This window comes from Rhineura floridana, chromosome 9 (assembly GCF_030035675.1).
Source record: "Rhineura floridana isolate rRhiFlo1 chromosome 9, rRhiFlo1.hap2, whole genome shotgun sequence".
NCBI classification, from domain to species: Eukaryota; Metazoa; Chordata; class Lepidosauria; order Squamata; family Rhineuridae; genus Rhineura; species Rhineura floridana.
In genome coordinates this window covers 120,964,911-120,992,286 of record NC_084488.1, presented here as the reverse complement: position 1 = coordinate 120,992,286, position 27,376 = coordinate 120,964,911, and the positions used below count along the sequence as shown (strand labels likewise).

General features: G+C 44.9%; 1 protein-coding gene across 1 annotated transcript in view; it reads right to left on the bottom strand.

Annotated features, from left to right (window-relative positions):
• LOC133363690 (uncharacterized) overlaps positions 1 to 27,376 on the bottom strand; it is a 117,352-nt gene that overhangs the window by 6,382 nt on the left and 83,594 nt on the right. Inside the window, exons 2-5 of the mRNA XM_061582956.1 lie at positions 4,610 to 5,404; positions 3,675 to 3,792; positions 2,327 to 2,444; positions 1,363 to 1,554 (exon numbers count right to left, since the gene is read on the bottom strand). Coding sequence (XP_061438940.1) covers positions 1,363 to 1,554; positions 2,327 to 2,444; positions 3,675 to 3,792; positions 4,610 to 5,404 — 1,223 coding nt within the window. The remainder of the gene's footprint in view (positions 1 to 1,362; positions 1,555 to 2,326; positions 2,445 to 3,674; positions 3,793 to 4,609; positions 5,405 to 27,376) is intronic.

The window sequence follows — 27,376 nt, the reverse complement described above, 5'->3', positions numbered from 1 at the left end:
CAAGCAATAAAATGGGGGAAAGACCACATAACAATACAGAAAGATCACTAATAAAACTGTAGTGCATACTGTGCGGGCTTCCCTTGTGCTTGAACCAGAAACTGCAATTATTGCAGAATGCCGCAGCACAGTTGCTGACAGGAGTGAGACCCTGTCAGCATATGACACCTCTGCTCAGAGATCTACACTGGTTGCTGATTTGTCACCGGGCAGTGTTCAAAGTGTTACTATTGGTATAAAAGGCCCTTAACTTAAAACGTTGTTTTAAATGGGTATTCTTAGCTGCTACTGCTGTTTTTACATTGTATTTTTATCACGGAATTGTTCGCCGCTCTGAGCTTCTTCGAAGATAGAGCAGCATAGAAATGTTTTAAATAAATAAATAAATAACTGCTTGGGGCCAGTTTACTTGCAGGATCGCCTTACCCCATATGTGCCCATCTGACCGCTTCAATCTGCCGAACTGGCCCGGTTACAGGTGCCACATAATAGTCATTCCACACATGTAAGACATCATTCTTTTGGTGTGGCAGCACTTCGGGATTCCCTGTCTATTGACATCAGGCAGGCACCTTCATGGCATTTTTTGGGCGCCTGCTTAAAACATTTTCTGTTTAGGTGCAAGCTGATCCAGACACACAGATGTTGATATATTCTGATCTCTTTTTAGGTTACTGCAGTTTTAATCATTTTTAAAATATTTTAAAATATTTTTTAGTTGATAATGTTTCTTGGTTGATGGCAGCCATACATGTGGAGCGTGCAGGGCATTCTCATGAAGCGACGGAGAGATAAGTGGGGTGGTGGATGCCAGCCGCAGGCCCTGGACAGGCTGGGGCCCAAGGGCCCAGTCATGCCTGGCGCTGGCCCTTCTAGCAAGCATGGCCAATGGCCAAGGATGATGGGAGCTGGGGTTCAGCAACATCTGGAGGGCCAAAGCTTCCCCCACGCCTGGCATATGATCACTAGCTACTGATCAGGATAACCTAAACGGCACCACGAGGTTCAGGGGCAGTATGTGGAACCAATTACCTAGAGAGGTGGTGGGCACACTGGAGGCATCCAAGAGGCAGCTGGACAGCCATCTGTCAGGAATGCTTTGATTTGGATTCCTGCATTGTGCAGGGGGTTGGACTTGATGGCCTTATAGGCCCCTTCCAACTCTACTATTTTATGATTCTATTTCCAAATGCCAGATGCTGGGAGACAAAAACGGTGGATAAGTGGCTGTTGTGCCCACCTTGACTTCCTGGAGGTATTCAATTGGCCACTGTTGGGAATGGAAGGCTGAGCTAAGCAGAACTTTGGTCTGTTCCAGCAGGACTGCACTCACATTCCCTATACTAAGGCTAAGAATCTCACCTAGGGATGAAGAGCCTCTTCTCGACGTCCACAAGGCCGGCTCCCCAGCAGGCATCCAGAAGGAACCACTGTGTGTCCAGCTTTACTGCATTCCACATGTGGTTGGATTTCTTTTGCAGACAGCTTTGGCCTTGGCTATATCCAGCACCTCTGCCATATCCTGAAACTTCAACGCAGGTCAAGCCTGCTTCCCTGGAAGGATTCACAAGATAAACAGAGGCCGGCAGAAACGGAGAGTGGAAGATGGAAGAAAGTGGGCAGCAAATCAACACACAATGAGGGCAATCAAATCCCGATAACTATGGTGACCTAAAGTTGTTCCTTGCGCTTGGTCTCCAGCTAAAGGTCACAGCACAGAGGAAAGGCTATAGCTCAGTGGCAGAACATCTGCTGTGCATGCAGAAGGTCCCAGGTCCAATCCCTGGCATCTCCAGGTAGGGCTGGGAAGTTCCCCTGCCTGAAATTCTGAAGAGCCACTTGAGACAGCACTGAGCTAGGTGGTCTAACTCAGTTTAAGGCAGTTTCTTATGTTCAGTGATTCTCCACATAAGAAGCCCGGGCCAGTTACTGCAAGAGTGATTTGTATGCATGGAGGCTATTTGCTGTCGCCTGACATTCTCCCAAACTTTCCAGTGCATTTTCTCATCCCTTTTCCTATAACAAAATAAATATGTTTTTTTTGAAAGTGGGTTTATTGCACAAGTGCATGAGAGCACCAAATTAATTTTAATTGCGCAACCCAATTCCCCCCCCCCCGCTCTATAATGGAAGTGTGCCTGCAAAACAGCAACAGTCTGGACAAGCCTCAGACGTCTTTATTGGAGCAGGCTTTGAATAGCTGAGGATAGATATTGGATTATTTTCTCTGTAAGGGTCACCTGTTGAGTTTAGGAAGATAGATTTGTGAAATGCTCTAAGCTTGAAGGAACAGGATGGGGTCCCTTAGAGAAACAACACCACGTACTTGCACATTTCATGACAAAGATGGGCGTACCCAGAGCACACGCCTCTCCCAGACCAGAGAACCTGCTCAGGGATGTGGATCTTCTCTGATAACCCCAGGAAGCCGTCCACATCATACTCTGTTGATGAGCAAACCCAAACCATCACTTCAGTCAAAACTTTCTTAGATGGAAACAGGAAACTACTCTAAGATCCCTGTCCTTCAAGAAGCATCCAACAACAGAGCCACTGACATGGACTGCATATACACCATACATTTAAAGCACTCCACCCAAGAATCCTGGGGGCTGTAGCTACAATTCCCAGCACCCTTAACAAACTACCGTTCCAGTGAACGTGCTTTAATTGTGCTTTAAATATATGGTGTGTACACACTCATGATTAGTCACTCCTAAGTTGCACGCTTGGGTATACAAGTGTGACTTAAGTGGAATCTTAATTGGTCATGAGAAATAAATGAATCCCATCATTAAACGGGTTATCAGCCTCCCTTCTTCCATCCCTTCCAGCCTCTGCTGAGGTTTGGCAATTCAGCCTCATGTAGATAGGCTACAATGATCCCATCATACCCAATGCAAAGCCATGGCCAAGTGACCTAAGAGGTATGCCTCCAATTTTAATTCAGGGAAAGAGGGTGTTTTTAGCTGTCAGAAGTTTTGGAAATACTGTATGATGTGATGGAAGACAGGCGGAGACATGGATGGTTTAGAAGATGGAATTTGGGTAAGCCCGGTTCATCATCGGTGCATGAGAACATAAGAAGGGCCTGGTTACCAGACAAGAAAGACCAAAAGACCATCTAATCCAGCATTCTCACAGTGGACAACCAGATCCCCAAATGAGAACTTTGCAAGCAGGACCTGACAGTAGAGGTATCATAGCCATTAGGGCTAGTAGCCATTGCTAACCTTCTCCTCCATGAATCTGTCTAATCCTCTTTTAAAGCCACCCCACTTGGCGGTTATCTCTGCCTCTTGGAGAGAATTCCAGAGTTTCACTAGATGCTGTGTAGAAGCAGTCCTTTCCTTTGTCTGTCCAGCATCTTCCGACTTTCAGCTTCATTGGATGTCCCCAAGTTATGAAAAGTTACGAAAGAGAGAAGAAAAACTCTCTGTCCACTTTCTCAGCACCATGTATGATTTTATACATTTCTGTCAATAACAGAAGTGGCACCTTCCCAGATCCCTTCTTCTAAACATGCATTTCCGTGTCGAGAAGACGGTAACTACCCTGTCTGTTTTGCTCATTAGAAGAAAGTTGAGTTAGGTCAGGCTCATTAGATTTATATTTCACTTCCCACACAAAAAAGCCCCCAAACGATTTACGCACTTACATGAAAACACACTTACCAATATTGTGGCACAACCACATCCATATGGCCCGAGCCTTCTCCAGCTGCTGTTTGGCCCCCTTGGTAATCAGTGGAACGATGGTCTGGATGGACAATGATCCCTGATTGGTTTTCAGCTAGTGAAGATAGGTTGGATTTTGGACAATCAGCAATGGTGCATTTTTCTATCCATACCTTTGCCAACCTGGTGTCCTCCAGATGTTTTAGAAGACAGCTACAACTGATGGGAGCTGTTGTCCCAAACATCTGGAAGACACCAGGTAGGTGAAGGTTGCTCCATCCCATCCCTGTTGTAACACATCTGCTTAGCATTTGTAGAGATCATTCAGAGCAGGTGTGGGGAACCTTTGGCCCTCCAGATGTTGCTGAGCCACAGCTCTCATCAGCCCCAGGAAGCATGGCCAGTGGCCAGGGATGGTGGGAATTGTAGTTTAGCAACATCTGGAGGGCCAGACATTCTGTACTCTTGACCTGCAGTAAAGATGGGGGACCTCTGGTCCCTCCAGATGTTGCTGGACAACAATTCCCATCATCCCTGACTACTGGCCATGCTGGCAGGGGCTGTTAGGAGTCAGAGTCCAGCAACAGGTTGCCCATCTCTGACCCAGAGCCATCTAGGTAGCAGGGCCAGCCCCCAAATCCATCTAGTTTTGCATCCTGTTTCCCACTGCAGCTGGCCAAATGCCCCCCAAACAGGCCTTGAAGATGGCAGCCCCCCCCCCTCATTTTGCATGCAGTAGTCAGTAGCATCCTGGCTCTGAAGACAAGGGTGTACCCTTCAACCTCAGCCCTGCCAACTGAGTGGGACTCAAGTGAGTTTCAATCTCTGCTTAAAAGCTCTGCTCAATTGCCATGTAAATGGAAGGCCACCTGCAGCTCTAGTTGAAACCAGAAATGGAAGACCTTTGAAATTACAGTGTTTGTTCCACCCACCTGCTCACTCACATGAAGAACGTGGGCGTCAAGCTGTCTGAAAATCTCCAAGTCAGGGAAAAGGTCTCTCCGTCTCTTCCTTTGGAGTGTTTCAGGGCTGGTGCAGGGTGACCAACATCCTCCTTTTAAGCCTTCCGCTTCTTCATTGGAAATGTTACAGTGGGAATCACTACTTGGCCGTTGTGGCTCAAGTGGCTTCTTGGAGCTCTTTGTCCACGGGGTTACCGTGTTGCTATCACCAACCTTCTTTGCCCAAAACAGAAATATGTCCTTGCCGGGGAAATCTTTCTGGGTAAATTTGGTAGGTGAGATTTCTTTGGGCTGTTGGTCAAAGTGTCTATGTGGCTTGCTCCTGCCGTTGCCTTTAGGAAGCTTTTGGCAAGGATTTACCAAAGGCCAGCCATGGAGAGCTTCGGAAGGGCTTCCTCCCTTGGGAATGTTGCCATTGCAGATATCTGTCACTTCACTCTCTCTAGCAGCAGACAAGATAGTGCCTTCTTGGGGTGATGTTATTTTTTCTCTGTATTTTGAGCTATTTGCATGGCTTAACTTGTTTGTAGCAGGACAGCTACAGTTAGCATTGCTGTTTGTTGCTGATGAGCTGATAAAGGGCATGGTTGTATCCTTGCTGGCTTGGAAGAGTTCATGGTTGCCATCTGGCTTCATCCTCGCAAATGAGATTAGTATGAAGTAGGGCAAAAGGACGACTCTTAGTTCACACGCTCTCGCTCTTTGTGTTTCACAGGAGAGGTTTTTGTCTGAGACGAGCTGCCTCGAATCTTGTTTAAAATTGTGCTGTAATAAAGCACAGATAAAAAGTGTAACACAAGGGGTATGGTTCAATGCAGGGATGGAAAGATCTGTCCATTTTGGTTCTTTCCGATTCTCATTTTTCCAATCTTAAATTCAGTTCTCCACATTTCTGCAGTAATTTGTGATTTTTTAAAAAAATCCTCCTGAAAATTCTTCAGCATTTTAGCACGGATTTCTCCTAATAAACACATTTTTGAATGCAGTTTTGTCCAATGTACCACATTTTCGAAAGCAAAGGCAACTAACAGGATCTCTGATGCCATCATATAGTACTTCCAAATGTTCAAAGCACAATTTCATAACAAAGCATTTCACATCGATAGATACCAGGACAGATATCCCCATGTTGTGGATAGGTAGACTGAGGCAATTGAAAGGATGTCTGATGCCACTGAAACTATATGGTACTTCCAAAGATATTCAGAGCAAAATTTTATAGCAATCCTTACAACAGCTCTGTAAGGCAGGTAGGGATGGAAAGATCTGACAATTTTGGTTCTGTCGCTTTCTAATTTTCTAGTCTTAAATTCAGTTTTCTGCATTCCTGCAGTAATTTTTATTTTTAAAAATCCTCATTAAAGTTATCCAGCAATTTCTCCTAATAAACACATTTTTGCAGGAAGTTTTGACTAACATTTTTGCAAGCAATTTCTCCTAATATAATGCATTTTGTGCACACTTTCCCCTAACATACATTTTAGTAAACGTTGTTTGGTTGGAGAACTGCATTGCAAAATTTGGATAAGTGTGAATTTTGAAGGATGGCTGTGTTTCACTTCTCATATCATCTTGGAAAGTGCAGATTTGGTAGATTTGGCTTGAAATGCGAACTGAATAGAATATCTCTACCATTCCTAATGGCAAGCCAGTCTTAATATTCCCATATTCTGAGAGAGAGGAGCTTGCAGAAGTGAGATCTGAAGGAACAACCTTCTTGCATCACAGCTCATTCTCTTAGCCACCAACACAGAAACATCTCCATGGAGTGTGCCTCTTAGTGCTTAACAGCATGAGTGCATTGCATCCAGGTTTTCCTTTTCTGGCACCACACTGCTTTGGCTCACCCTGATGCCTCTTAGCAGCATCTCCTCCACAGTGTCAGCCAGCGTGATGTAGTGATTAGAGTGCTGGACCCGGACTTGGGAGACCTGGGTTCAAATCCTGACTCAGCCATGAAGCTCATTAGATGACCTTGGGCTAATCACCATCTCTCAGCCCCACCTACCTTGCAGGGTTGTTGTGAGGACAAAAATGGGCAGGGGGAGTACCATATATATGCAGCCTTGAGCTCCTTGGAGAAAAGGTGGGATATATATAGAATTATCAATAGATTGTTAAATACATATATAAGGGTTTTTTTGGGGGGTGCCCCAGTGGGTCCCCCTTCCTGCCAGTGTCCCCACTGCCCATTCGCCTGCCCTCTGCCTCTGGCCCCAATCTGCATCCCTGCCCAGCCAGGGGGGGCAAGAGAAGAGGAAGATGTCACTCCTTCTCACTGCTCTTATTGTTGCTCGCTCACTTGTGCCGTATCCACACCACACATTTAAAGCAATCTTGCACCACTTTCAACAGTCACTGCTTCCACAAAGAATCCTGGGAACTGTCATTTTGTTAAGGGCGCGGAGAGTTGCTGGAAGACTCCTCTTCCCTTCACAGAGCTACAATTCCCAGAGTGGTTTAGCAATCTGTCCTCCTTCCCAGGGAACTCTGGGAATTGTGGCTTGGTGAGGGGGCTCTCTCCTAACAGCTCTCCGCCTTCTGAACAAACTACTGTTCCCAGGATTCTGTATGGGAAGCCACGACTGGTAAAGCAGTCTAATACCACTTTAAATGTGTGGTGCGTATGCAGAGTGATGCACTCACTTCAGTTGGCAGCAAGAGGAAAGAGGAGGGTCAGGGTCCCTTGGGTTAGGCCCCTGGGAGAGGATGGGTCTTGGCGGGTGCCTCACTTATTCCAATTTTGTAAAGCCTTGTGCCACGGCCCGCCCTTCCCACTCGCTCTTACCTCCCAGTATCATCCGTGGACCCTCAGGGGAACCTCTGGCTGGCCACTGGGAGAAACAGGATCCTCACCTGATCTGAGAGATGCCGGGCTCTTCTCAGGCGTTTTCCAGGCAGGCTCCTTTGGCTGAGACGAGGGATACGAGAAAGGCTATAGCATCTGCTCAGAAGGAAGATCTGCTCAGAAGGAAGAGTGTAAGGGACGTCAGACACAGTTTTTTCATCCCTATCGGCAATTTTCCCATCCTAGGGGATTTTCTTCCTACGGGCCACGTTGGGGCCAGCAAGGAAGAGGAGGCGGGCGTCTCTCCTGGGGGGGGGATCCACTTCCTTTCCCCCAAAATTTCCCAAAGCTTCCAAAGCGTGCTATGCTTTGGCCGGGGCGAGGCGTGCACAAGGTCCTTGCGGGTGCCTTTTTATGTAGTGAACCTCCCTCCCTCCCTCCCTGCTCCTGGGGTCTTGGCTGTTCTGATCTTCACCTCTCTGGTGCCAACGGATCTAAAAATATTACAAAGCACCGAAGACTTTCCACAGAGCAGGCTCTCCAAGGGGCCTGATAGCATGTCGAAACCCAAGATTATTTTTGAATATTATCAGAGGCTGACATTCAGAGGTGCAACGGCTCCCTGTGAACAATCATTGGACGCTGCGAGGTCCAGAACAGGAGCTGAACTTTTCCATTCGAAGGAAGGCGAGGTGGGGGAGGTTATCTGTCAGAGTTTAGTGCCTTCAACTTGCCAACCTCAGTGCCCCCTGCTCATTTTGCTTTTATGGTGGGGTCTGGAGTAAATCCCTTTTCCTTCGTTCCTTTGCAAAACTTCTGCGGGAGATGTGAAGTGTGTGCAGTAAGGCAGCTTTTCTTTGCCAACCTGGCACCCTCCAAGTGTTTTGGAAGACCGCTCCTGTCAGCCCCAGACACCACAGTGTTGTGGCTCAGTAGAGGTGTGAGCCCAGGTCTCCCTGGCCCCAGTCCGTGAAAGCTCCTTGAAGTAAAACCTGGAGCAGATTCCCCTGCCCCACTGACATGGAGCTGCCACCCGCCAATGTCCCTAGTTCACCACTCTGACCACTGCACCACACTGCTCCTCAAGAATAGCAAATAAAAGCTGAATACATCGTGCCTGGGGTTTGCTCTTGCAATTGTTCAAATATCCCTTGCTTTTGTATAGATGAGAGCAATAGTGTAGGGACATTTGGCTTCTCATTCTAACAAATCAATCAATGGAATCTTTTCTTTTTTTCTTTTTAAGCTAGCATAGGGGTGAGAGCTGTTTTGTATATAAGCATAAGCAGCAAAGCCCTGCTGGATCAGACCAACATTCTGATCTAGCCCAGTATCCTGCTTCCAACTGTGGCCAGCTAGAAGATGCCCACAAACAGGACATAAAGGCAACAGTCCCCCCCTTGTTTGTCTGCAGCATATGATATCCAGAAGCAGACTGCCTCTGAACCTGGGAGTTCCATTAGCTAACAGCTGTTGTTGATGGACTTAACCTGAGGCCTCCTGCTTGCAAAGTGTGTTATGCAGTCCTTATAATTGTGGGGGGGGGGCATAGAAATATCTTCTGCAGGACACAACACGTCCAGAATAGTTGCTCTAAAACGGTCCCTATAGACCTTTCAGTGCATCCATGCCTACTGCTTTGCTAGTTTCTCATGCCTTCTCTGCTTTACTCAGCTGCTCATGCCCCCAACTGCCACCTGCTGGGTGTAGAGAAAAGCCACGTCTTGGTGGACGTGTGGAATTATCCAGCTAGAAGCAGAGGAATCCAGACTTCAGGCATCCTTGTTTCCTCTGTGGTGAGTCGCTGCTCAAGCCATCCTATGTGCATGAAAAGTTCCACCATGCAATCCTTTTTAACTTTTAGCATTATTCCCTTTCATGAGTCGATGGGACAGCTCTGGAGTAAGCATATTGCACATTATCCCCTTACCTGAGAGACCACCCTTTCTCCCTTCCCACCTGGTTGGTCAGTGCTCTCATCTTTTTATGTATTGTTTATTAGAGAGCCAGTGTGGTGTAGTGGTTAAGGTGCTGGACTATGACCTAGGAGAACAGTGTTCGAATCCCCACCCAGCCATGAAGCTCCCTGGGTAACCTTGGGCCAGTCACCGCCTCTCAGCCTCAGAGGAAGGCAATGGTAAACCCCCTCTGAATACCGCTTACCATAAAAACCCTATTCATCAGGTTGCCATAAGTTGGAATCGACTTGAAGGCAGTCCATCTCCATTTTTTATTAGGGGTTGCACATTGTTACAACAAAATGGTGCACTCCCTTATTCCCTCCCCACTCCCCAACCACACTCTGCCCTTATGCCCTCTCCATTTTCGTTTCTGAAGTTCAGTTTGGCGTGTTATGTAGTGTTCAGGTTCACATGCTTAGATCAATGAGAGTGTTCTGCTGGAGACCAACATTAACAGCTGTTGGGATGGAGAAATGCCCATCCTTGCATTGCATCGTGCCGCCCACTCCTTCCAGTTCTGGGTTTTGCTCAGTGAGGAGTTCCAGGAATGCACTCCAAATCTCCTGGAAGTTTGATTTTATTTTTTAAAATGTAGTTTAATGCAGCAGAACTTCCACATGGGTTGCTAGTTGCAGGTCTTCTATCCATTTTTCATGCTTAATGTGGCCCAGGCCTTGCAATGTTGAAGGACTATTCGTTTTGCCATCAGTGAGCCTTGGTGGAACCATCTTTGCTGTCCTTCTGATAATTCCCACCTGGCAGGAATGTAACCATTTACGATGCTGGTGTCTCCTATGAATAGGGATTTGTCCAGAACCAAGTTAATTCTAGCCTGTACTTCCTTCCAGAAGGATTTGATTACTGGGCAGTTTTATAGTAGATGAGTTTCATGGAGGATAAGGCTACCAGTGGCTACTAGCCACAATGACTGTGCTCTGCCACCCTAGCCAGAGGCAGTATGCTTCTGAAAACCAATTGCCGGAAGAGGAAGGAGAAGAGAGTGCTCTTGCATTCATGTCCTGTTTGTGGGCTTCCCATAAGGGGCATCTGGTTGGCTACTGTGAGAACAGGATGCTAGACTAGATGGGCCGCTGGCCTGATCCAGCAGGCTCTTCTGTTGTTTTTATGAGTTAGATCTGCTTCTCAGTGCCATAGGCTCCAGTGATTCATCTTGAGAAAATAAGGAGGGATCTGCTGGATTATGCCAGTGGCACATCTAGTCCAGCATCCTGTTCTCACAGTGGTCAGCCAAAGGCTCAGATGAACTCCCCTCCCCACCTGTAATTCCCAACAACTGTCATACAAAGGCATACTGCCTCCAGTGGTGGAGGTAGAGCATAGCCATTGTAGCCACTGTGGTTATCGACTGCAGAGTGTTCTGTGGAGTTGTTCCTGCTGTTTGGAATGCCCTCCCCTCTAGAAAAAAGATATGCACCAACTAGCATATGCTTTTGGCACCTGCTAAAAGCTTTTCGTTTTACCCAGGCTTTCCCAGATTGATCTATGGGTCAAGTATACTGCTGGTTATTGTGGAAATATGAAGCACTTTATATTGGCTTTATGTTATTGTATTATCTACTTTTTAAAATGTTAAGCAGCTTATACGTTTTGACAGACAGACAGACAGACAGATGTTAGATAGATATTAACTGCTGCAAGTCCTACAATGGGGCATAAATTCAAAGACAAAGAAATTAGAAATTGCATTGTGTAACCTATGCAGACTCCTGCCTAAAATCCTAGAGAGCCGCTACCAGTCAGCGTAGACAATACTGAGCTAGATGGACCCATGGTCTGATCTGGTATAAGCTTCCTAGGTTCCTAATTGGGGAAGGGGACAGATTCAGGATGATCTTTTCTTACTTTGCTTCTACAAGATGTGGTGACGGCCAACCACTTGGATGGCTTTAAATGGGGATTAGATAAATTTGTAGAGGCTAGGCCATGGTATCCCAATCTCTATGTATGGATGGGAAAGTTGGACAGTGAAAAAAGTGGATAAGAGAAAAATAAACTCATTTGAAATGTGGTGTTGGAGGAGAGCTTTGCACATACCATGGATTGCAAAAAAGACAAAACATTGGGTGTCAAAACAAATTAAACCAGAACTATCAGTAGAAACTAAAGTGATGAAACTGAGCTCATCATAATGAGAAGACATGAGTCCCTAGAAAAGACAATCATGCTGGGGAAAACAGAAGGGAGTAGAAAAAGAGGAAGGCCAAACAAGAGATGGATTGATTCCATAAAGGAAGCCACAGACCTGAACTTAAAAGATCTGAACAGGGTGGTTCATGACAGATGCTGTTGGAGGTTGCTGATTCATAGGGTCGCCATAAGTGGAAATCGACTTGAAGGCACATAACAACAACAACAAGGCTAGCTGTAGTTCTACTAGTCCTGAAGGCTATGTATTGCCCCCAGGAGCAGAGGCAGAATTCCTATGAATGCTGTTTGCTGGGGTGCATGAGTGGGAGAGTGCTAGAGTGCATGTGTCCTGCTTGAGAACTTCCCCATAGTCATCTCGCTGGCCACTGAGGAGAACATGATGCAGGACACGACAGAGTACAAAATTATGCAGTGTGGAGAAAGTGGATAGAGAGAAATATTTCTCCCTCTCTCCTAATACTCAGGGCCATCCAGTGAAGCTGTGTGTTGGAAGATCCAGGACAGACAGAAGGCAGCGCTTTCTCACACGATGGGATTTGCTCACACAAAAGGCAGCGACAGCCACCAACTTAGAAGGCTTTAAAAGAGGATTAGCCATCCATGGTTACTAGGCACAATGGCTATGTTCTACCTTCAGTGTCAGAGTCTATATGACTCTGAACACCAGTTGCTGCTGGGAATCACAAGTGGGGAGAGCACTGTTGCCCTCTGGTCCTGCTTGTGGACTTCCCATTGGGGCATCTGGTTGGCCACTGTGAGGACAGAATTGTGGCCTAGATGGGCCTCTGGCCTGATTCAGCAACCAGGCTCTTCTATGTGCTTATAGACTAGACAAGCCCTTGATCTGATGCAGCAGGGTCTACTTGTGCTCTTAGACAGGAATGACTCAGAAGCCCATCTGCCTTCCTGCAAAACGTCATGCCAGTTTCCACAGCTCTCCATAGTAGCAAGCTCCCTATTAAAAAAGGCAGCTGCCATGGCAGACCTATCGCTAGCCCAAGGAAGTTATCAGTGGCGTTTACTTAACTCCAAGTTCTCATTTTTAAAAAATGCTTAATGAGGACCAGGCTCCCTCCTAATAGTCAATCTGGACTTTATAAGGGAGAGAAGACCTTTTAAACCACGCCTTTGTTGAGACATAATATGCCAAGAACTGATTCCCAGTCCTGTCTCTATGGGGATCGAGTTTGCCCCCCACATATTTGTCCAATCTTTAAAGATGGTGTGGCAGAGAGATATGGGTGTGTCCATTTTTTTCTTTTGCCATTCCTAATCAAATATTTTCTCTCTCTTTTTTTTGGTAGTGCTCCAACATTTTGAAAGCTTTCACCCATAATGAAAGCAGCATGGGTTGCCTCCAGACTGACTCTGTTTTGTGGGAGAGATTTGAGCGTGTACCAGAAATTTAGGTTTGTGCAATTCAAGTGGATTAAAGTGCCATCACCCTTGAACAACAACATCCTTTGAGTGAGACATCAACGCATCCTTCCAAATATGATTTCTGAAAAGTGTGAAGAGCTATTGACTGCAGAATGTTTTTGCCCGAGAAGGAAAGATAAGAGAGAGCGAAAGAGAATAAGTGTAGGCATGATGTGCCACTATCGCTCCATCATAGCATCTCTGGGAAAGAAAATTGTCTCCATCCAGGCTCTGGCTACTGAGTTAGCCTTGCTCCCCTCCCCGTTTCTAGGATTTCAATTAATTCCACAGCTGCTGCCCTCAGCTCACCCATGACCTCTGGAACCAAACTCTCAGCTGCTAATCTCAAAGCATCCCGGAGTTGTGCTTTGCTCCTGTTCCACAATCTGGGCACTCATCTTGCAACTGTGAACAGCTGTAGGCAGGGAACCAGAGTGAAGAGGAGAGGAGAGAAAAGCTTATGGCTGTGGTGTAAGTACTAGAGTGTAAACAGGCACCAGCTTCACTCCCTCCCCTTGCTTCTAAGCAAACAGCCTTCACTCAGAGCCTACCATGCCTCCTGCTCTTCGTCCTAGTTAGCTACAGAACTCAAATTATTGTCTCGTTGCAATGGCCATCACACCATTCAGAAGAGGGGAGCAGGGGTGTAGTCGTTCAAGGGCTCGGGGGGTCTTCGACCCCTTACTATTTGGGGAGTAGAGTCCCAGCAGAGTCCGTATGTCTCCAGCATCCTATGAGCTGATCAGCAAGAAAGGGGTGTGTGTTAGCCACTGAGAAGAGTCTTCTAACATACTTCCTTGACCTTTCCTACTCAAGATGAGGCCTAAGCAGTGCTGAATAGAGGGGAACTAATATTTTGCGCAATTTGGAAACTATACTTCTGTTAATGCAGCCTAAAATAGCATTTGCCTTTTTTGCAATACTTACTTACAATACAATGCTTACTTTGCAATATGTACTTACAATTGTTCTGAGTGTATTAAAATCAGCTTTCCTGAAGTCCAGGGTGTGCGGGCTACTCTCAGCTTTTGCTTCTGTTAAAAGCAAGAATTCAAGTATGGTGTGGTCACTTTCCCCCAGAGTTCCTGTAACTGCCCTTCATCCACCAAATCATCTCTCTTGGTTAGAATCAAGTCCAGGATAGCTGATCCTCTGGTTGCTTCCTCCACTTTCGGTATGAGAAAGTTATCTCCAACATAAGTCAGAAGATCTCAGTGATCAGGCAGAGATATAAGGGATCAGGTGGTCCTTAAGATATCCCAGACCCAAGACATTAAGGGCCTTGACATGTTAAGGGCTTTGTACTTTTGTGACCGGGATCGCTAGTGTTTGATTTTAAACAGTCCAATAATGGCTGGATTAAGGTCAGAAGGTGTAGCTAGGCAAACTCCAGCTTCAAGGGAACCATTACACAAAAGCTTTTTATGAGTTCCTGTGGCTGGCTAGTATTGGAAGAAAGCAGACTGAGCCTGTACTTGCATTCCAGGGTGGGTTAAAGATGCTGCCCAGGGAACGGGTGCAAGAACAATGCCAACCATGGCCACTACCCACTTGCCACATCGGCCTCCCACCATCCACCGAGTGCTGTGAGAGGCTCATACAAGTGGCTCAGTTAGGCAGGATCATGCAGCTGGCACCTTTTATTCTTTTTGCAGGCCTTCTCCACCACCCTGCTCAGCCGTACAAGGTTGTCTTCTCTATCTGGGTTCCTATCCTACTTATTCTAGGATGCCCTGCAGCCTGATTCCCACTGAGCCCAAACAGCTTCCAGGTGAGTCCCTGAAATGATCCTTCTCACTGAAACCAGGTTTGGAGCACCTTTGTGGTTTTGTATCTGGAAGGTGGGAGTCTGTAATAGAAGGAACTGCTGAAGTGGTCAAACCATGCTCTTTCTTAAGTTAATGTCCCTGGCCAGACCTGTCACACATCCTTTTCACATGTCTAAAGAGCAGGGATGTAGGAGAAATTTGATTCGATTCACATTCAAAGGCAAACCTACTTCATTTGCACTTTCCAAAACAACATGAGAACTGAAACACAGCCATCCTTCAAAATTTGCATTTCTCTGAATTTTGCAACGCAGTTCTCCAGCCAAGTAATGTCTACAAAATGCATAGATTAGGGTAACATGTGCATAAAAATGCATATATAAGTGACAATAACACACAGAATACATTATATTAGGGAAAATTGCATTGCAAAATTTATTATTATTATTATTTATTAAATATATATCCACCCCTCCCTCTCAGTAGGAGCCCAGGGCACCAACAAAAACACTAAAAACATCTTAAAAACAGACTTTAAATTATATTAAACATCTGTTAAAACATATTGAAACAAAACATCTTAAAAAAAATATCTTTAAACAAAAATTTTTAAAACACCTTAAAAAGCAATTTCAACACAGACACAGACTGGGATAAGGTCTCGACTTAAAAGGCTTGTTGAAAGAGGAAGGTCTTCAGTAGGCATGTGCATATTAGGCAAAAATTGCATACAAACGTGTATATTAGAAGAAATCCACACTAAAATGCTGACGAGTACAGTAGGGCCCCACTCATACGGCGGGTTATGTTCCGGACCCCCGTTGTAAAGCGGAACTCATTGAATAGAATGGCGCGTGATGCCTGAAAACCGCTGTAAAAGCGGAACAAGTGCCATATGAGTGGGGCTTTAGTCTAATTGCGTCTGATTGAGACCACCGCATTAGCGAAGCGCTATAATGCGGGGCCCTACTGTACTCACAAAAACTTTTTAAAAGACTGCAAACTAATGTGGAAATATGAAGAACTGAACTTAAGGTTTGAAAAATGAGAAACTGAGAGAAAATAAAATTGGCAGATTCATCCATCCCTACTAAGGAATTGGTCAAGTACAGATGTGTTGCCATAGAAACAACTAGTGGTAGGCTTCCCCCCCCTTACCTGGTTGGATGCCACATCATCCTAAGAGTAGGAGAATAAAAGGCCAGGGGCTAACCTTTGTCCAGTGTTCTCTGGAGAAGACAGAGAGACTGACTAGCTGTCTGGGCTGAAACCAAAGCTATGAGTTTTGGAATCCCACCCCAGAAACCTAACGGGGGAGCAAGATCTGTTGGATTGTTAATCCTGAGTCCTTCCATCTTATGCTCAGGTTGTATATATATATATAAATAAAACCATATATCAGAAAGACACCACAGACTCCAGTGACCTACATTCCAAGGCAACTGAGCATGGGCTCTTTGGAACAGATGATGGCAACAAGGGAGAGGGCCTTCTCAGTGGTGGCTCCCCAAACTGTGGAATGATCTCCTTGACGAGGTGTGCCTTATAATGTGTTTTATTTTTATAATGAAAACATCTCGATTCTTTGACATAAGAATTGTATACTTTTTAAATTACTATTCCACAGAGGACAGTCTTTTTCCATTTACATGCTATGCCCAACCCTTTCCAACTGACTCCACTCTAACCGCACTTAACTGACAATTCCAAGATCTTAAAGAGATATTACATCACATCTCCGTTTCATAACAATGAACTAATGCAATGTAACAAAATAACAATATATACATCACATCTTCGTTTCATAACAATGAATTAATACAATAACATTTTTTTAACATACATAATCCTTATATTTCAATGGAGGACTAATAGTCCTACCTCTAGATGTTACATATGCATTAGGTCTATCTAAAGAAACACTGACATCTTTATTTGTTACATTATCCCACTGCTCACACCATATAATGTGTTTTATTTTTATAATAAAAACATCTCGATTCTTTGACATAAGAATTGTATACTTTTTTAATTACTATTCCACAGAGGACAGTCTTTTTCCATTTACATGCTATGCCCAACCCTTTCCAACTGACTCCACTCTAACCGCGCTTAACTGACAATTCCAAGATCTTAAAGAGATATTAGATCACATCTCCGTTTCATAACAATGAACTAATGCAATGTAACAAAATAACAATATATACATCACATGCCTGGCGCCAACACTGTTATCTTTTCAGCACCAGGTCAAGACTTTTCTCTCAGGCATTTTAGCATTTGTTTTTAAATTGCTTTTGAAAATGTGTTTTTAAATTTGTATATTTTTAATGTTTTAATTGTTGTAAACCGCCCAGAGAGCTTTGGCTATGGGGCGGTATATAAATGCAGTTAATGATAATCATAATTACTGAGGTAAGCTCTGGAACCCCTGAAATCTCTCACCGCTCAGAGATTGAGGTGTGTACAATCAGCCATCCAACTCCCACCATACAACTTTCTCCTTTATATACCTGCCAGCTAAGATTCCACTTCACACATCTGAGGAAGTGGGTCAGAGTCCGTAAAACTTCTACCATAATAAATTTGTTGGTCTGCAGGATGCCATAAGACTCTATTGTCTTTATGTTGTTCTCAGCCAGCTCAGGGCGGCTCTCTGGCACAACACCCTGGCTTTGAAGATGGCACCTTCGTCTGGGATGTGTTCTGGGGCGAGCTACAAACACTTGCTCTGCTGAGGCATGGCATGGTGCCCATCGGCAGCCTGGAATACTGGAATCCATTTTTAATGAAGCACAGAGTGGAGCCTGTTCCCTCTCGCTTTGATTTAATTCCCTTCTTGAAAGGGAAGAGATTTACTCCAGTTACTTGATGCTTGCGATAATTAATTTCCAATCAAGTTGCATTTCGCCGAGCATTAAAAACTTGGCTTTTTGAACAGGCCTTCGGGACCTCCGGGGTGGGCTAATCTTTATCAATATTACTGAATGCCCGTTGTTTATACACTGTTTTATGATGCTGTATTGTATTTGCTCTGTATTTTAAATTGTAATTTTACTGGAATTTAATTGTGTACGTCGCCTAGAGTGACTTCGGCCAGATAGGCGACACAAAAATTAAATTATTATTATTATTATTATTAAAGTAATCGCGCCCAGACAGCTGTAGAAGTCAGATCAGACTCACCGCAAAAGAGGCATGTTCATTTACACAATAGGCTTTGGCATTTTGGATGCGTTCCCAATTTCTGAATGGAAGTTCCTTTTTAAGAGAGACGTTGACTTTTTTTTAAGTCAATCGCCATGGAAACAACATCAGCATCCCAAGTGTTACGCTCTTCCCCCCACCATCACCTTTGCCACCCTCAAGGATCTTCACCAAATTCTTTCCAGTAGCTCATGAACTAAATGGCTGATTAGCTGAAATAAGCTTTGCAGGAAGCCCAATGCAACAAATATTTTTTGTCGGATGAGGAAAATGAAGCTGTTTTCCTCCCCACCCTCCAGAGAAGCTTTGGTGGGTCTGTTTCATGCACTGTTCAGTGGGGATGTCAGAGAATTCGGTCAGATAAGGGAGCGGATTTTGCTGCAATTTGCATGTTCATCTGAGGTCAGGAATGGAAATCACACAAGCAAATACAAGCAGTATTCACTGTCATAGCTTTTCAGTCTGCAAATGTTAGGTAAATAATTACATTATTGTCAGTATTGTTTTTGATATTTCCCTTCCACTGAAATGCACTGAAATCAATTACATTATTACTACTATTTATTAAATGTATATACTGCTCTTCCTCCCAAAGGAGTCCAGGGCAGCAAACACACAAACGCTTAAATTAATTAAATAATTATGGTCATATCGGCCATAGGGGATAGTGAGATGAATAATGTAGAGGGTTTTTTAATAGAAGCCAAACTGTAGCAGAGCAGAAACAGCTCTGACTGCAACAAACACAGGACGGGATGGAAATCATTTATTTATTTATTTATTTATTTAATTTATATACCGCCCTAAGCCCAAGGGCTTTCTGGGCGGTGTACATACAATAAAGCAATCAAAATATATAAATACAATAATACAATATAGCAATACGTACATCAATAAAATAATGCAATTCTCAAAATTAAATAAATAACATTATTAAAAGAAAAGGAAAAAAACATTTAAATGAGTCATGATCAGAGAACTTCATACAGCCAGGTTTTTTATACTAGATATGCTCTGCTCCAGAGGTAAGACAGTCTCAATTTGAAAGGACACAAATTGGCTCTTCTTCAGCTTTTTCAGGACCTGATCTTCATGACTCCCAAAAATGCCATCCTCCATCCTAGCTTTTAAAAATGTTTTCTTTCTTCACAAATTTCATGACCTCCTTGCAACCCTACTGTTCAGCAGCAGATCCTGGATTGGCCTCTGAGTCAGAGCTTGGAAAAGTTACTTTTTTTGAACTACAACTCCCATCAGCCCCAGCCAGCATGGCCACTGGATTGGGCTGATGGGAGTTGTAGTTCAAAAAAAGTAACTTTTCCAAGCTCTGCTCTGAGTGGATCCTCCACAGAGACCTGCAGGCAATCTCACCTCTTGATTGGGTGAATTTGCAGGACTCACATTTCCAAACTGCAATGCATTCACCATGTAGGCTTGGGGCATTGGGGAGGGGCAGGACTGTTTTAGGACACTTTGCTGCATGCATAGAAGCCACCGGGACTGGCAGCCAAATCTCAGTTCAACACCGGGGATGATAGGACAGCATCCTTGGAGCAGCAGAGTTGTATGGGGGCCCCAGGACAAGCCATGAAACGACAGATAGCTCTGCCATCCCACAGAGTTGAATGGCCAGGGAAACTAAAGAAGAACAGCAGGGACAGTAGAGACTGGCTGCTCCGATGCCGGTGGGGCAGTGAATCCGCTGCAGGTTTTAGTCCAAACTTTCAAGGAGCTGTCCAAGGAGCGGGGGGGGGGGACCTCTAGCCAGTGAGCCAATCTTGGCCTACCAAGGGGTCGAATTTGACCCAAGAGACCATTTTTAAAAACTACACCCACCTGCCAATCAGCTGACATCACTCTGAGGGGGGTGACATCAGCTGATGGGTGGGATATGATCCTGTGGGGGCTGTGCATGCCAGTTCCCCTACAGTTGATGAGTGGGGGTGAAATCCTGCTCAGGTTGGCTGGGTGTGCCTGTTCTTCCTCTGGAGAACAAGTAACTGCAGGGCTGTTTGAAAGCTCTCCAGTTTAAAGCAGAACATGAGAATCCTTCCTTTCTCTATGCCTACAAAAACTCTTCTGCCATTGACCTCTTCTTAGGCCCTAGCTCCTCTACACAACAGTGAACAAATTAAACAACTTTAACAGATAAGAGGAGGTAGCATGGTTGGTATTTTACTATTCTAAGACTGAATTTAAAAAAATCTTTCTATAAATAAACTGCAGACATAGGGCACTTTCATATGGAATGAAGCCCCTATCCCAGGGGCAGGGATGGAAAGATCTATCCTTTTCAGTTCCCTCAGTTCTCATTTTCCCAATGTTAAATTCAGTTCTCCGCATTTCTGCAGCAGTTGCAACTTTAAAAAAAAAAAAAAAACCTCATGAAAATTCTCTAGCATTTTAGTATGAATTTCTCTTAATAATTTGCATATTTTTGCAAGCAGTTTCTCATCATGTCATGCATTTTTGCATGTTTTTTCTCTCACTCATGTTCATTTTTTATGCACCCTTTCCCGTAACATATGCATTTTTGTAAACACTGTTCTGTTGGCACACTGCATTGCAAAATTCGAATAAGTGTGAATTTCAAAGGATGGCTGTGTTTTGGTGTTCCAGTTGTTTTGGAAAGTGCAAATTTGATAGATTCAGCTTGAAATGCGAAACTGAATAGAAATTCTCGCCCATCCCTATTCAGCAGTAGCCGATGTGATGGCCTTCAGATGGTATTGGATTATAATTCCCATCATCCATAACTATTTGCCATGTTAGTCTGGGCTTTGTGGGAGTTGTAGTCCAATAACATCTGGAGGGCACCGCGCTGGCTACCCTTGCCCTCCAGTGATACAAACCAATCCAAGGTTGTAGCTCTGTGGCAGAGCATCTGCTTGGCATGCAGAAGGTCCGAGGTTCAATCCCCTGCATCTCCAGGTAGGGCTGGAAGAGATCCCTGCCTGAAATCATGGACACCTGCTGCAAGTCAATGCTTTGATTTGGATTCCTGCATCAAGCACGGGGTTGGACTTGATGGCCTTATAGGCCCCTTCCAACTCTACTATTCTATGATTCTAAGTATGTACAGACAATATTGAGCTACACAGACCAATGACCTGATTCTGTGCCTAAGGCCAGCAGTGCACCCCCAGGACTTCCAGAAGAAGGCCCTGCCCGTGCAAACAGCTGATGGTGAATTTAGAGTGGTGGTAACTGGTGGCCCTCCAACCAATCTTGAGGGTTTGTGCATGAGCTTGACCTTGCAGCATAAGCACATAAGAAGCACATAAGAAGAGCACTGCAGCTGAATCGGGCCAAAGGGGTCCATCTAGTCCAGCACTTGCAGTTCTCACAGTGGCCCATCAATGCCCCAAGGGAAGCCCACAAGCGGAATCTGAGTGCAACAGCGCACTCCTCTCCCACAATTCCCAGCAACTCGTCTTGCAACATAATCCTATGCATGTCTACTTAGCAGCAAACCCCACTGAGTTCAACGGAACTTACTCCCAGGTAGGTGTGGGGATGGGATTGCTACCTAAAGTGCATGGTGCTTCAGCATCTGAGACTGGCCAGTCGGGAGACTTTCTGAGAATGCATTTGAGGCAGATAGCGAGAGAGTTTCAATGCAACTCTAGATGGAGCTTAACTTTTATTGGAGCTGGTTTCCTGTTACTCATGCTGCTGCTATAACAGTTTATATTTTCAGCCCCATATCCTATGACATTTAATTCAAAGATAAATTGGATTACAATGAGTCGCGGCTGCCTCTCCTGAAAGACCAACATTTCCAAATTTAGGTATGGTTAATGGAAACCTGTCTTGAGGGGAAAGAGAATTAAACTGGCTGGGGAAGAGGGAGGGAACAGAGTTAATGAGCTCATTAAAAAGAGCCATGGACCCACAGGGAGGGAGAGATCTGTGGAGCTCAAATGCTACATGCCGTCTTGCAGTTCAGGTCTGCATGCATTCCACTCTCCATGGGAAGAAGTTGGGGTTATGTTGATCACGCCAATGGCCATGCAGGCTCAGCACAATCAAAGTGATCCATCGTAACCAGAACATAAGAAGAATGTGCTGGATCAGGCCAATGGCCCATCTAGTCCAGCATCCTGTTCTCACAGTGGCCAACCCGATGCCCCAATGGGAAGCCTGCAAACAGGACCTGAGTGCTAGAGCGGTCTCCCCTCCTGTGGTTTCCAGCATCTGGTATTCAGAGGTATACTGCCTCCGACAGTGGAGGTACAGCATAGCCATCATGGCTAGTAGCCATTGACAACCTTATCCACCATGAATTTGTCTCTTTGAAAGCCATCCAAGTTGGTGGCTATCACTACTTCTTACAGAAGCGATTTCCATAGTTTATGCGCTGCATATTGTGAATCTGCTCAGTATCTGAGAACAGCATAATCTTAGCCTCTACCCTATCCTGATGTCAAATACTTAGCCATTCTTGGCTGGATTGCACTAGTTCATACAGCAGGGAGCTTGGCACGTTGTGGTGTGCGGTGTTGGAGACAACCCGCCACGCCTGTTGCTGTGCGCTGCCTTCCTCTCCTCCCTTCCCCCTGGACAGCTGTAGCTCCTGTATTTAATTATTTGAGATCAGGGAAGGGTAGTGGCTAAAATTATGCTGTTCTCAGATACTGAGCAGATTTACAGTATGCAGCGCATAGTTAAATTATGGAAATCGCTTCCGTAAGAAGTAGTGATGGCCACCAACTTGGATGGCTTTAAAAGAGACAAATTCATGATGGATAAGGTTGTCAATGGCCACTAGCCATGATGGCTATGCTCTAACTCCACCATCGGAGGCAAAATGCTTCTGAACACCAGCTGCTGGAAACCTCAGGGGGCTTCCCATTGGGGCATCTGGTTGGTCACTGTGAGAACAGGATGCTGGACTAGATGGGCTACTGGCCTGATCCAGCAAGCTCTCCTTATGTTCTTAAGAACATAAGAAGAGCCTGCTGGATCAGGCCAGTGGCCCATCTAGTCCAGCATCCTGTTCTCACAGTGGCCAACCAGGTGCCTGGGGGAAGCCCGCAAGCAGGACCCGAGTGCAAGAACACTCTCCCCTCCTGAGGCTTCCGGCAACTGGTTTTCAGAAGCATGCTGCCTCTGACTAGGGTGGCACAGCACAGCCATCATGGCTAGTAGCTTAATGTATCAGTTCATGAATTCAGTGGAAGGATTCTATTAAAATTCTCTGCTTTGTTTACCATCTCTCATTGTCAGGTCCAGGATGTGACTCAGGAACCAGACCAACGATTGTAGTTAATTCGTGTTTTATTAGGGTAATGTCCAAACAAAGACTGCGTTTTCTCATGAATCAATACAGGGATACAGGTCCTGTGGCATTGGGAGAAAGTTGACAGAGCAAGGGACTTCTTCCCGCCTGTTCTTTAAGAAGGGGCCAAACGGGCCCGCAATCTTTCGCTCCTCCTTAACTGCCCCTCAGGTACTGCCCGCCTTCCCCCCTTCTCTCCTGTCTTTTCAGCTGTCTGCGTGTGCGCGGTGAGGGGGGAAGCATCACCCCCTCCTCTTCTGAAGTTTCCGATTCCAGGATGGGGGATAGGGGAGGGGCTGATGGTAAACTGCCTCCCCGCTTTTCGGCTGTGAGCAGCCCTCCCTCTTCCCCCTCTTGCTCTGAGTCTGAAAGAGGGGGAGGCGTGAGAATGTCCAAGGAGGGCTCAGGCTCCCCGTTGCTAAGCGACCTTATCACTGGCAGTTCCTCTGTTTCGTCTTCGCTCCAAAGGGGGGAAGTTCCTCCCCCTTCCCTCTGCCATCCATCCAAATACTCTTCTCCCAACTCTCCGGGATCCAGCTCCCCGGGATTGGGACCCCAGCTCTGCCTTCCGACACTCATTCTTATTAATTTTGTAAGTGTATACATTACTGCTACCCTCCAAATTTTGGCTGCTGCAGGTGGTGACCTATTCCCCCCCCCGCATTTTTGCACAACAAGCATACAAGCAGCAACAATTAAATTCCATAATACCTCCTTATTTTATTATTTATTTATTTATTTATTCTATTTCTATGCCGCCTTTTGGCCAAAAGACCCTGAAGGCAGCTCACAAAAAAAAATAAAAATAAACACAAATACAAAATACGCATCAAAATAAGAATACAGTGCACAGAAATTTAAATAACAAGATATTAACATTGTTAAAAAAAACCAAGGTTTTTTATGCTTGACCCGTCCATCCAAATATCCTAATAATATTGTCAGCTAAGGGCAAAGTATCAGCTGTTATCAATGAGAGGATTCTAATCACTTCCCCCCAAAATCTTTCCCCCCAGATCCAGACCCCGCTATCTAGCCTTTGGGACTCTCCCGGGCCACAGCTCGACTCACCTCTCAACAGCCTAACTCCGTAGCCTCCTTGCGTTATTTGCCTGGCTAGGGTGTGTCCTTAAACTCTGTATTGCCTCTTGCTTGTCTCCATAGAGAGCAAAGAGAGGGGTGGGTGATTGTCCGTAGAAACAAGCCAACTGTACAAAGGTGCAAAATTTTACATTCATTACTCCAACCACTTTGGCCCCTCCCACCACTGGCATGTGGCCCCCAGAAAGTTGCCCAGAAGGGAATGAGGTCCTCAGGCTCAAAAGGTTTCCCTACACCTACACCAAGTGGACCCACGCTTAGCTGCTCTTTCTGTTTGGATTTGTTGGTTTGAAGGGCTTTTTAAAAAAATCTTCCACATAGGAAGGTGAAAAATATGAAGGTTCACAAGTGAATGAATTGCTCCCTAGTAGTAAGTGCTGTTCAGCTATGGAACAGACTGCCTCAGGAGGGAGGAAATGGGCTGTTCTTCAGTGGAGATATTTAAGCAGAGGTAGGGATGCTGCAGTGTCACCCTACCTTGCAGATCCTGCAGTGAGCAGTAGGTTAGGCTAGATGACCTCTAAGCACCTTCCAACTCTACGATTCTATTATTCTAATGCTGAAGTCTTTAGCTTCTTGTGGCATATGTTTCAAGCCCTAAGCAGAAACTCTTGCAAGGGCTCAAGATGTTTAAAGACCTGCAGGTTTACTGCCTGTCAAATTTCCCCCTCTGATACCAATCCTCTTGAATGTGCACATCACTGTATTCTTTTGTTGCCAGGGCAACAGCAGCATCCCCTTTGGGAACCAGAATCAAGACTGTCCCCTGCTGCTTTATCGTTTGGGCTCCTTCTGTGCGACTCTCGTTAATCTGCTTCTATCTCCTATGGAGCTTCCTAGTAATTTTTCACTGCTGCCGCTCGACGGAGGCTTCTGTCCCTCCTTCTTTCTCAAAAGTTGATAAAGCCTCCTTTATCAGGAAGAGGATTGTAACCTGCTTCTGGTTTCTGAAGAAATTATTTGAAACGTGGGTTTGTCTCCCCTCTCTTTCCCCAAAAGAAAAAAAGAGGAAACAATCTATCAGGAAGTCACAAAAAAGAAGCCCTAAACATCATCATCATCACCATTTTACAAATAAACCCTAATGGGCCATGATCCAGGAGAAAAGTCTGCTGTGTACATCAAGGTCTTCCCCAGCCCCCATTCATGGCAAGGAGGCATCTGTAATGCCTGATCAAGCATGCCCAGTGACAGTGCCTCTTGGGTAGGGATGGGTGAATCTATCAATGTTTGGTTTCTCTCAGTATCTCATTTTCGCAATCTTAAGGCCAGTTCTCCACATTTCCTCACAGAATCACAGAGTTGGAAGGGGCCTATAAGGCCATCAAGTCCAACCCCCTGCTCAATGCAAGAATCCAACTTAAAGTATTTCTGACAGGTGGCTGTCCAGCTGCCTCTTGAATGCCTCCAGTGTCGGACAGCCCACTACCTCTCTAGGTCATTGGTTCCATTGTCGTATGGCTCTAACAGCTAGGAAGCTTTTTCTGATGTTCAGTTGAAATCTGGCTTCCTGCAACCTGAGCCCATTATTCCATGTCCTGCACTCTGAGATGATCAAGAAGAGATCCTGGCCCTCCTCTGTGTGGCAACATTTCAAGTACTTAAAGAGTGCTATCATATCTCCCCTCAGTCTTCTCTTCTCAAGGCTAAACATGCCCAGTTCTTTCAGTCTCTCCTCGTAGAGTTTTAAATAGCCTTTGCCTTTTTTGCAGGCACATCACACTGTTGGCTCATATTCAGCTTATGATCAACAACAATCCCAAGATCCTTCTCGTATGTAGCATTGCTTTGCTTTATTTTAAAGAACTCATGAAAATTCATCAGCATTTTAGTGTGAATTTCTCCTAATATACACATTTGTATGCAATTTTTCCTAATATGTACAATCTTGCACAGCAGTTTCCCCTAACATAATGCACAATAGCAGCCTTGTACCCACTGTTGTTTGGGAATTTTGGAAAACCAAAAAAATCAGTACCGTTTTGAAATCAGTGGTTAAAATCAGTGAAGTTTTGAAAGGTTCAGCCCGCCATCTTAATTCAATTGTATCCAGGCACAGATGAAAACCTGCTTGTTGACCTCAGGAATCATCAGGCAAAATTTGGTTACAATATCTTAAGAGGTGTCCAAATGCACAGAGAACAGAGAAACAAACAACTTCCCAAACTTTATAGTAGATTTTGGTAGGTCATTTTCATTAATACATGCATTTTATGCACACTTTCTCCCAATATATATATATTTGTACACATTACTTTGCTAGAGAACTGCATTGCAAAATCTGGAGAAGTGCAAATTTTGCATTCTGCATTTTGGTTCTTGTATTTGTTTTGGGGAAAGTGAGCATTAGAATGGGAACTGAATCAAATTTCTCCCCATCCCTACCCTTTCGAAACCAGAAAAGAAATGGACTGAATGAAGGATCATGCATTTTAGGGTTCTGTGCTCTGAGCTGTAAGAAGTTCTGGGGGAGCACTCTTTGAGAATTGGTCTCCTTTGGGTAAGAAAACTCAGGAGGCAGACGGTGTTTTTTGGAATGTTTCCTTAATTTACGGTATATACATTATATAAATATACAGGCAGAGCATAAGTGGATGCAAACAGCGAGGCAGCAGATCCGCCTGAATAGGAAAGCCTTGAACCCTAAGATTGGTATAGGAAGTCGCCTGATACCAGTTTATACCAGTGGCCCATTAAGCTCAGTATTGACTGGTAGAGGCTCTCCAGGGTTTCAGGAAGGGGACATTCCCAGCTCTACCTAGATGTGCCAGGATTGAACATAAGATCGACATGGAATCGAGCTTCAGTGTTATCTGCCAACAGTGCTATCTGCATCTGGAATGCTCTCCCAACAGAGATTTAGCAGGCGCCTTCTGTTTTAACCTTTAAACCTTTCTGTTCTGCCAGGCTTGCGCAGGCAGTTAAGAATATGTCTTTAAACGTAGCTGACCTTTGTTTTTACTGTATATTTAATGGTTTTTATTTGTTGGAAACTGCTTTGATTTAAAAAAATAAATAAATAGCAGTATACCAATATGTTTG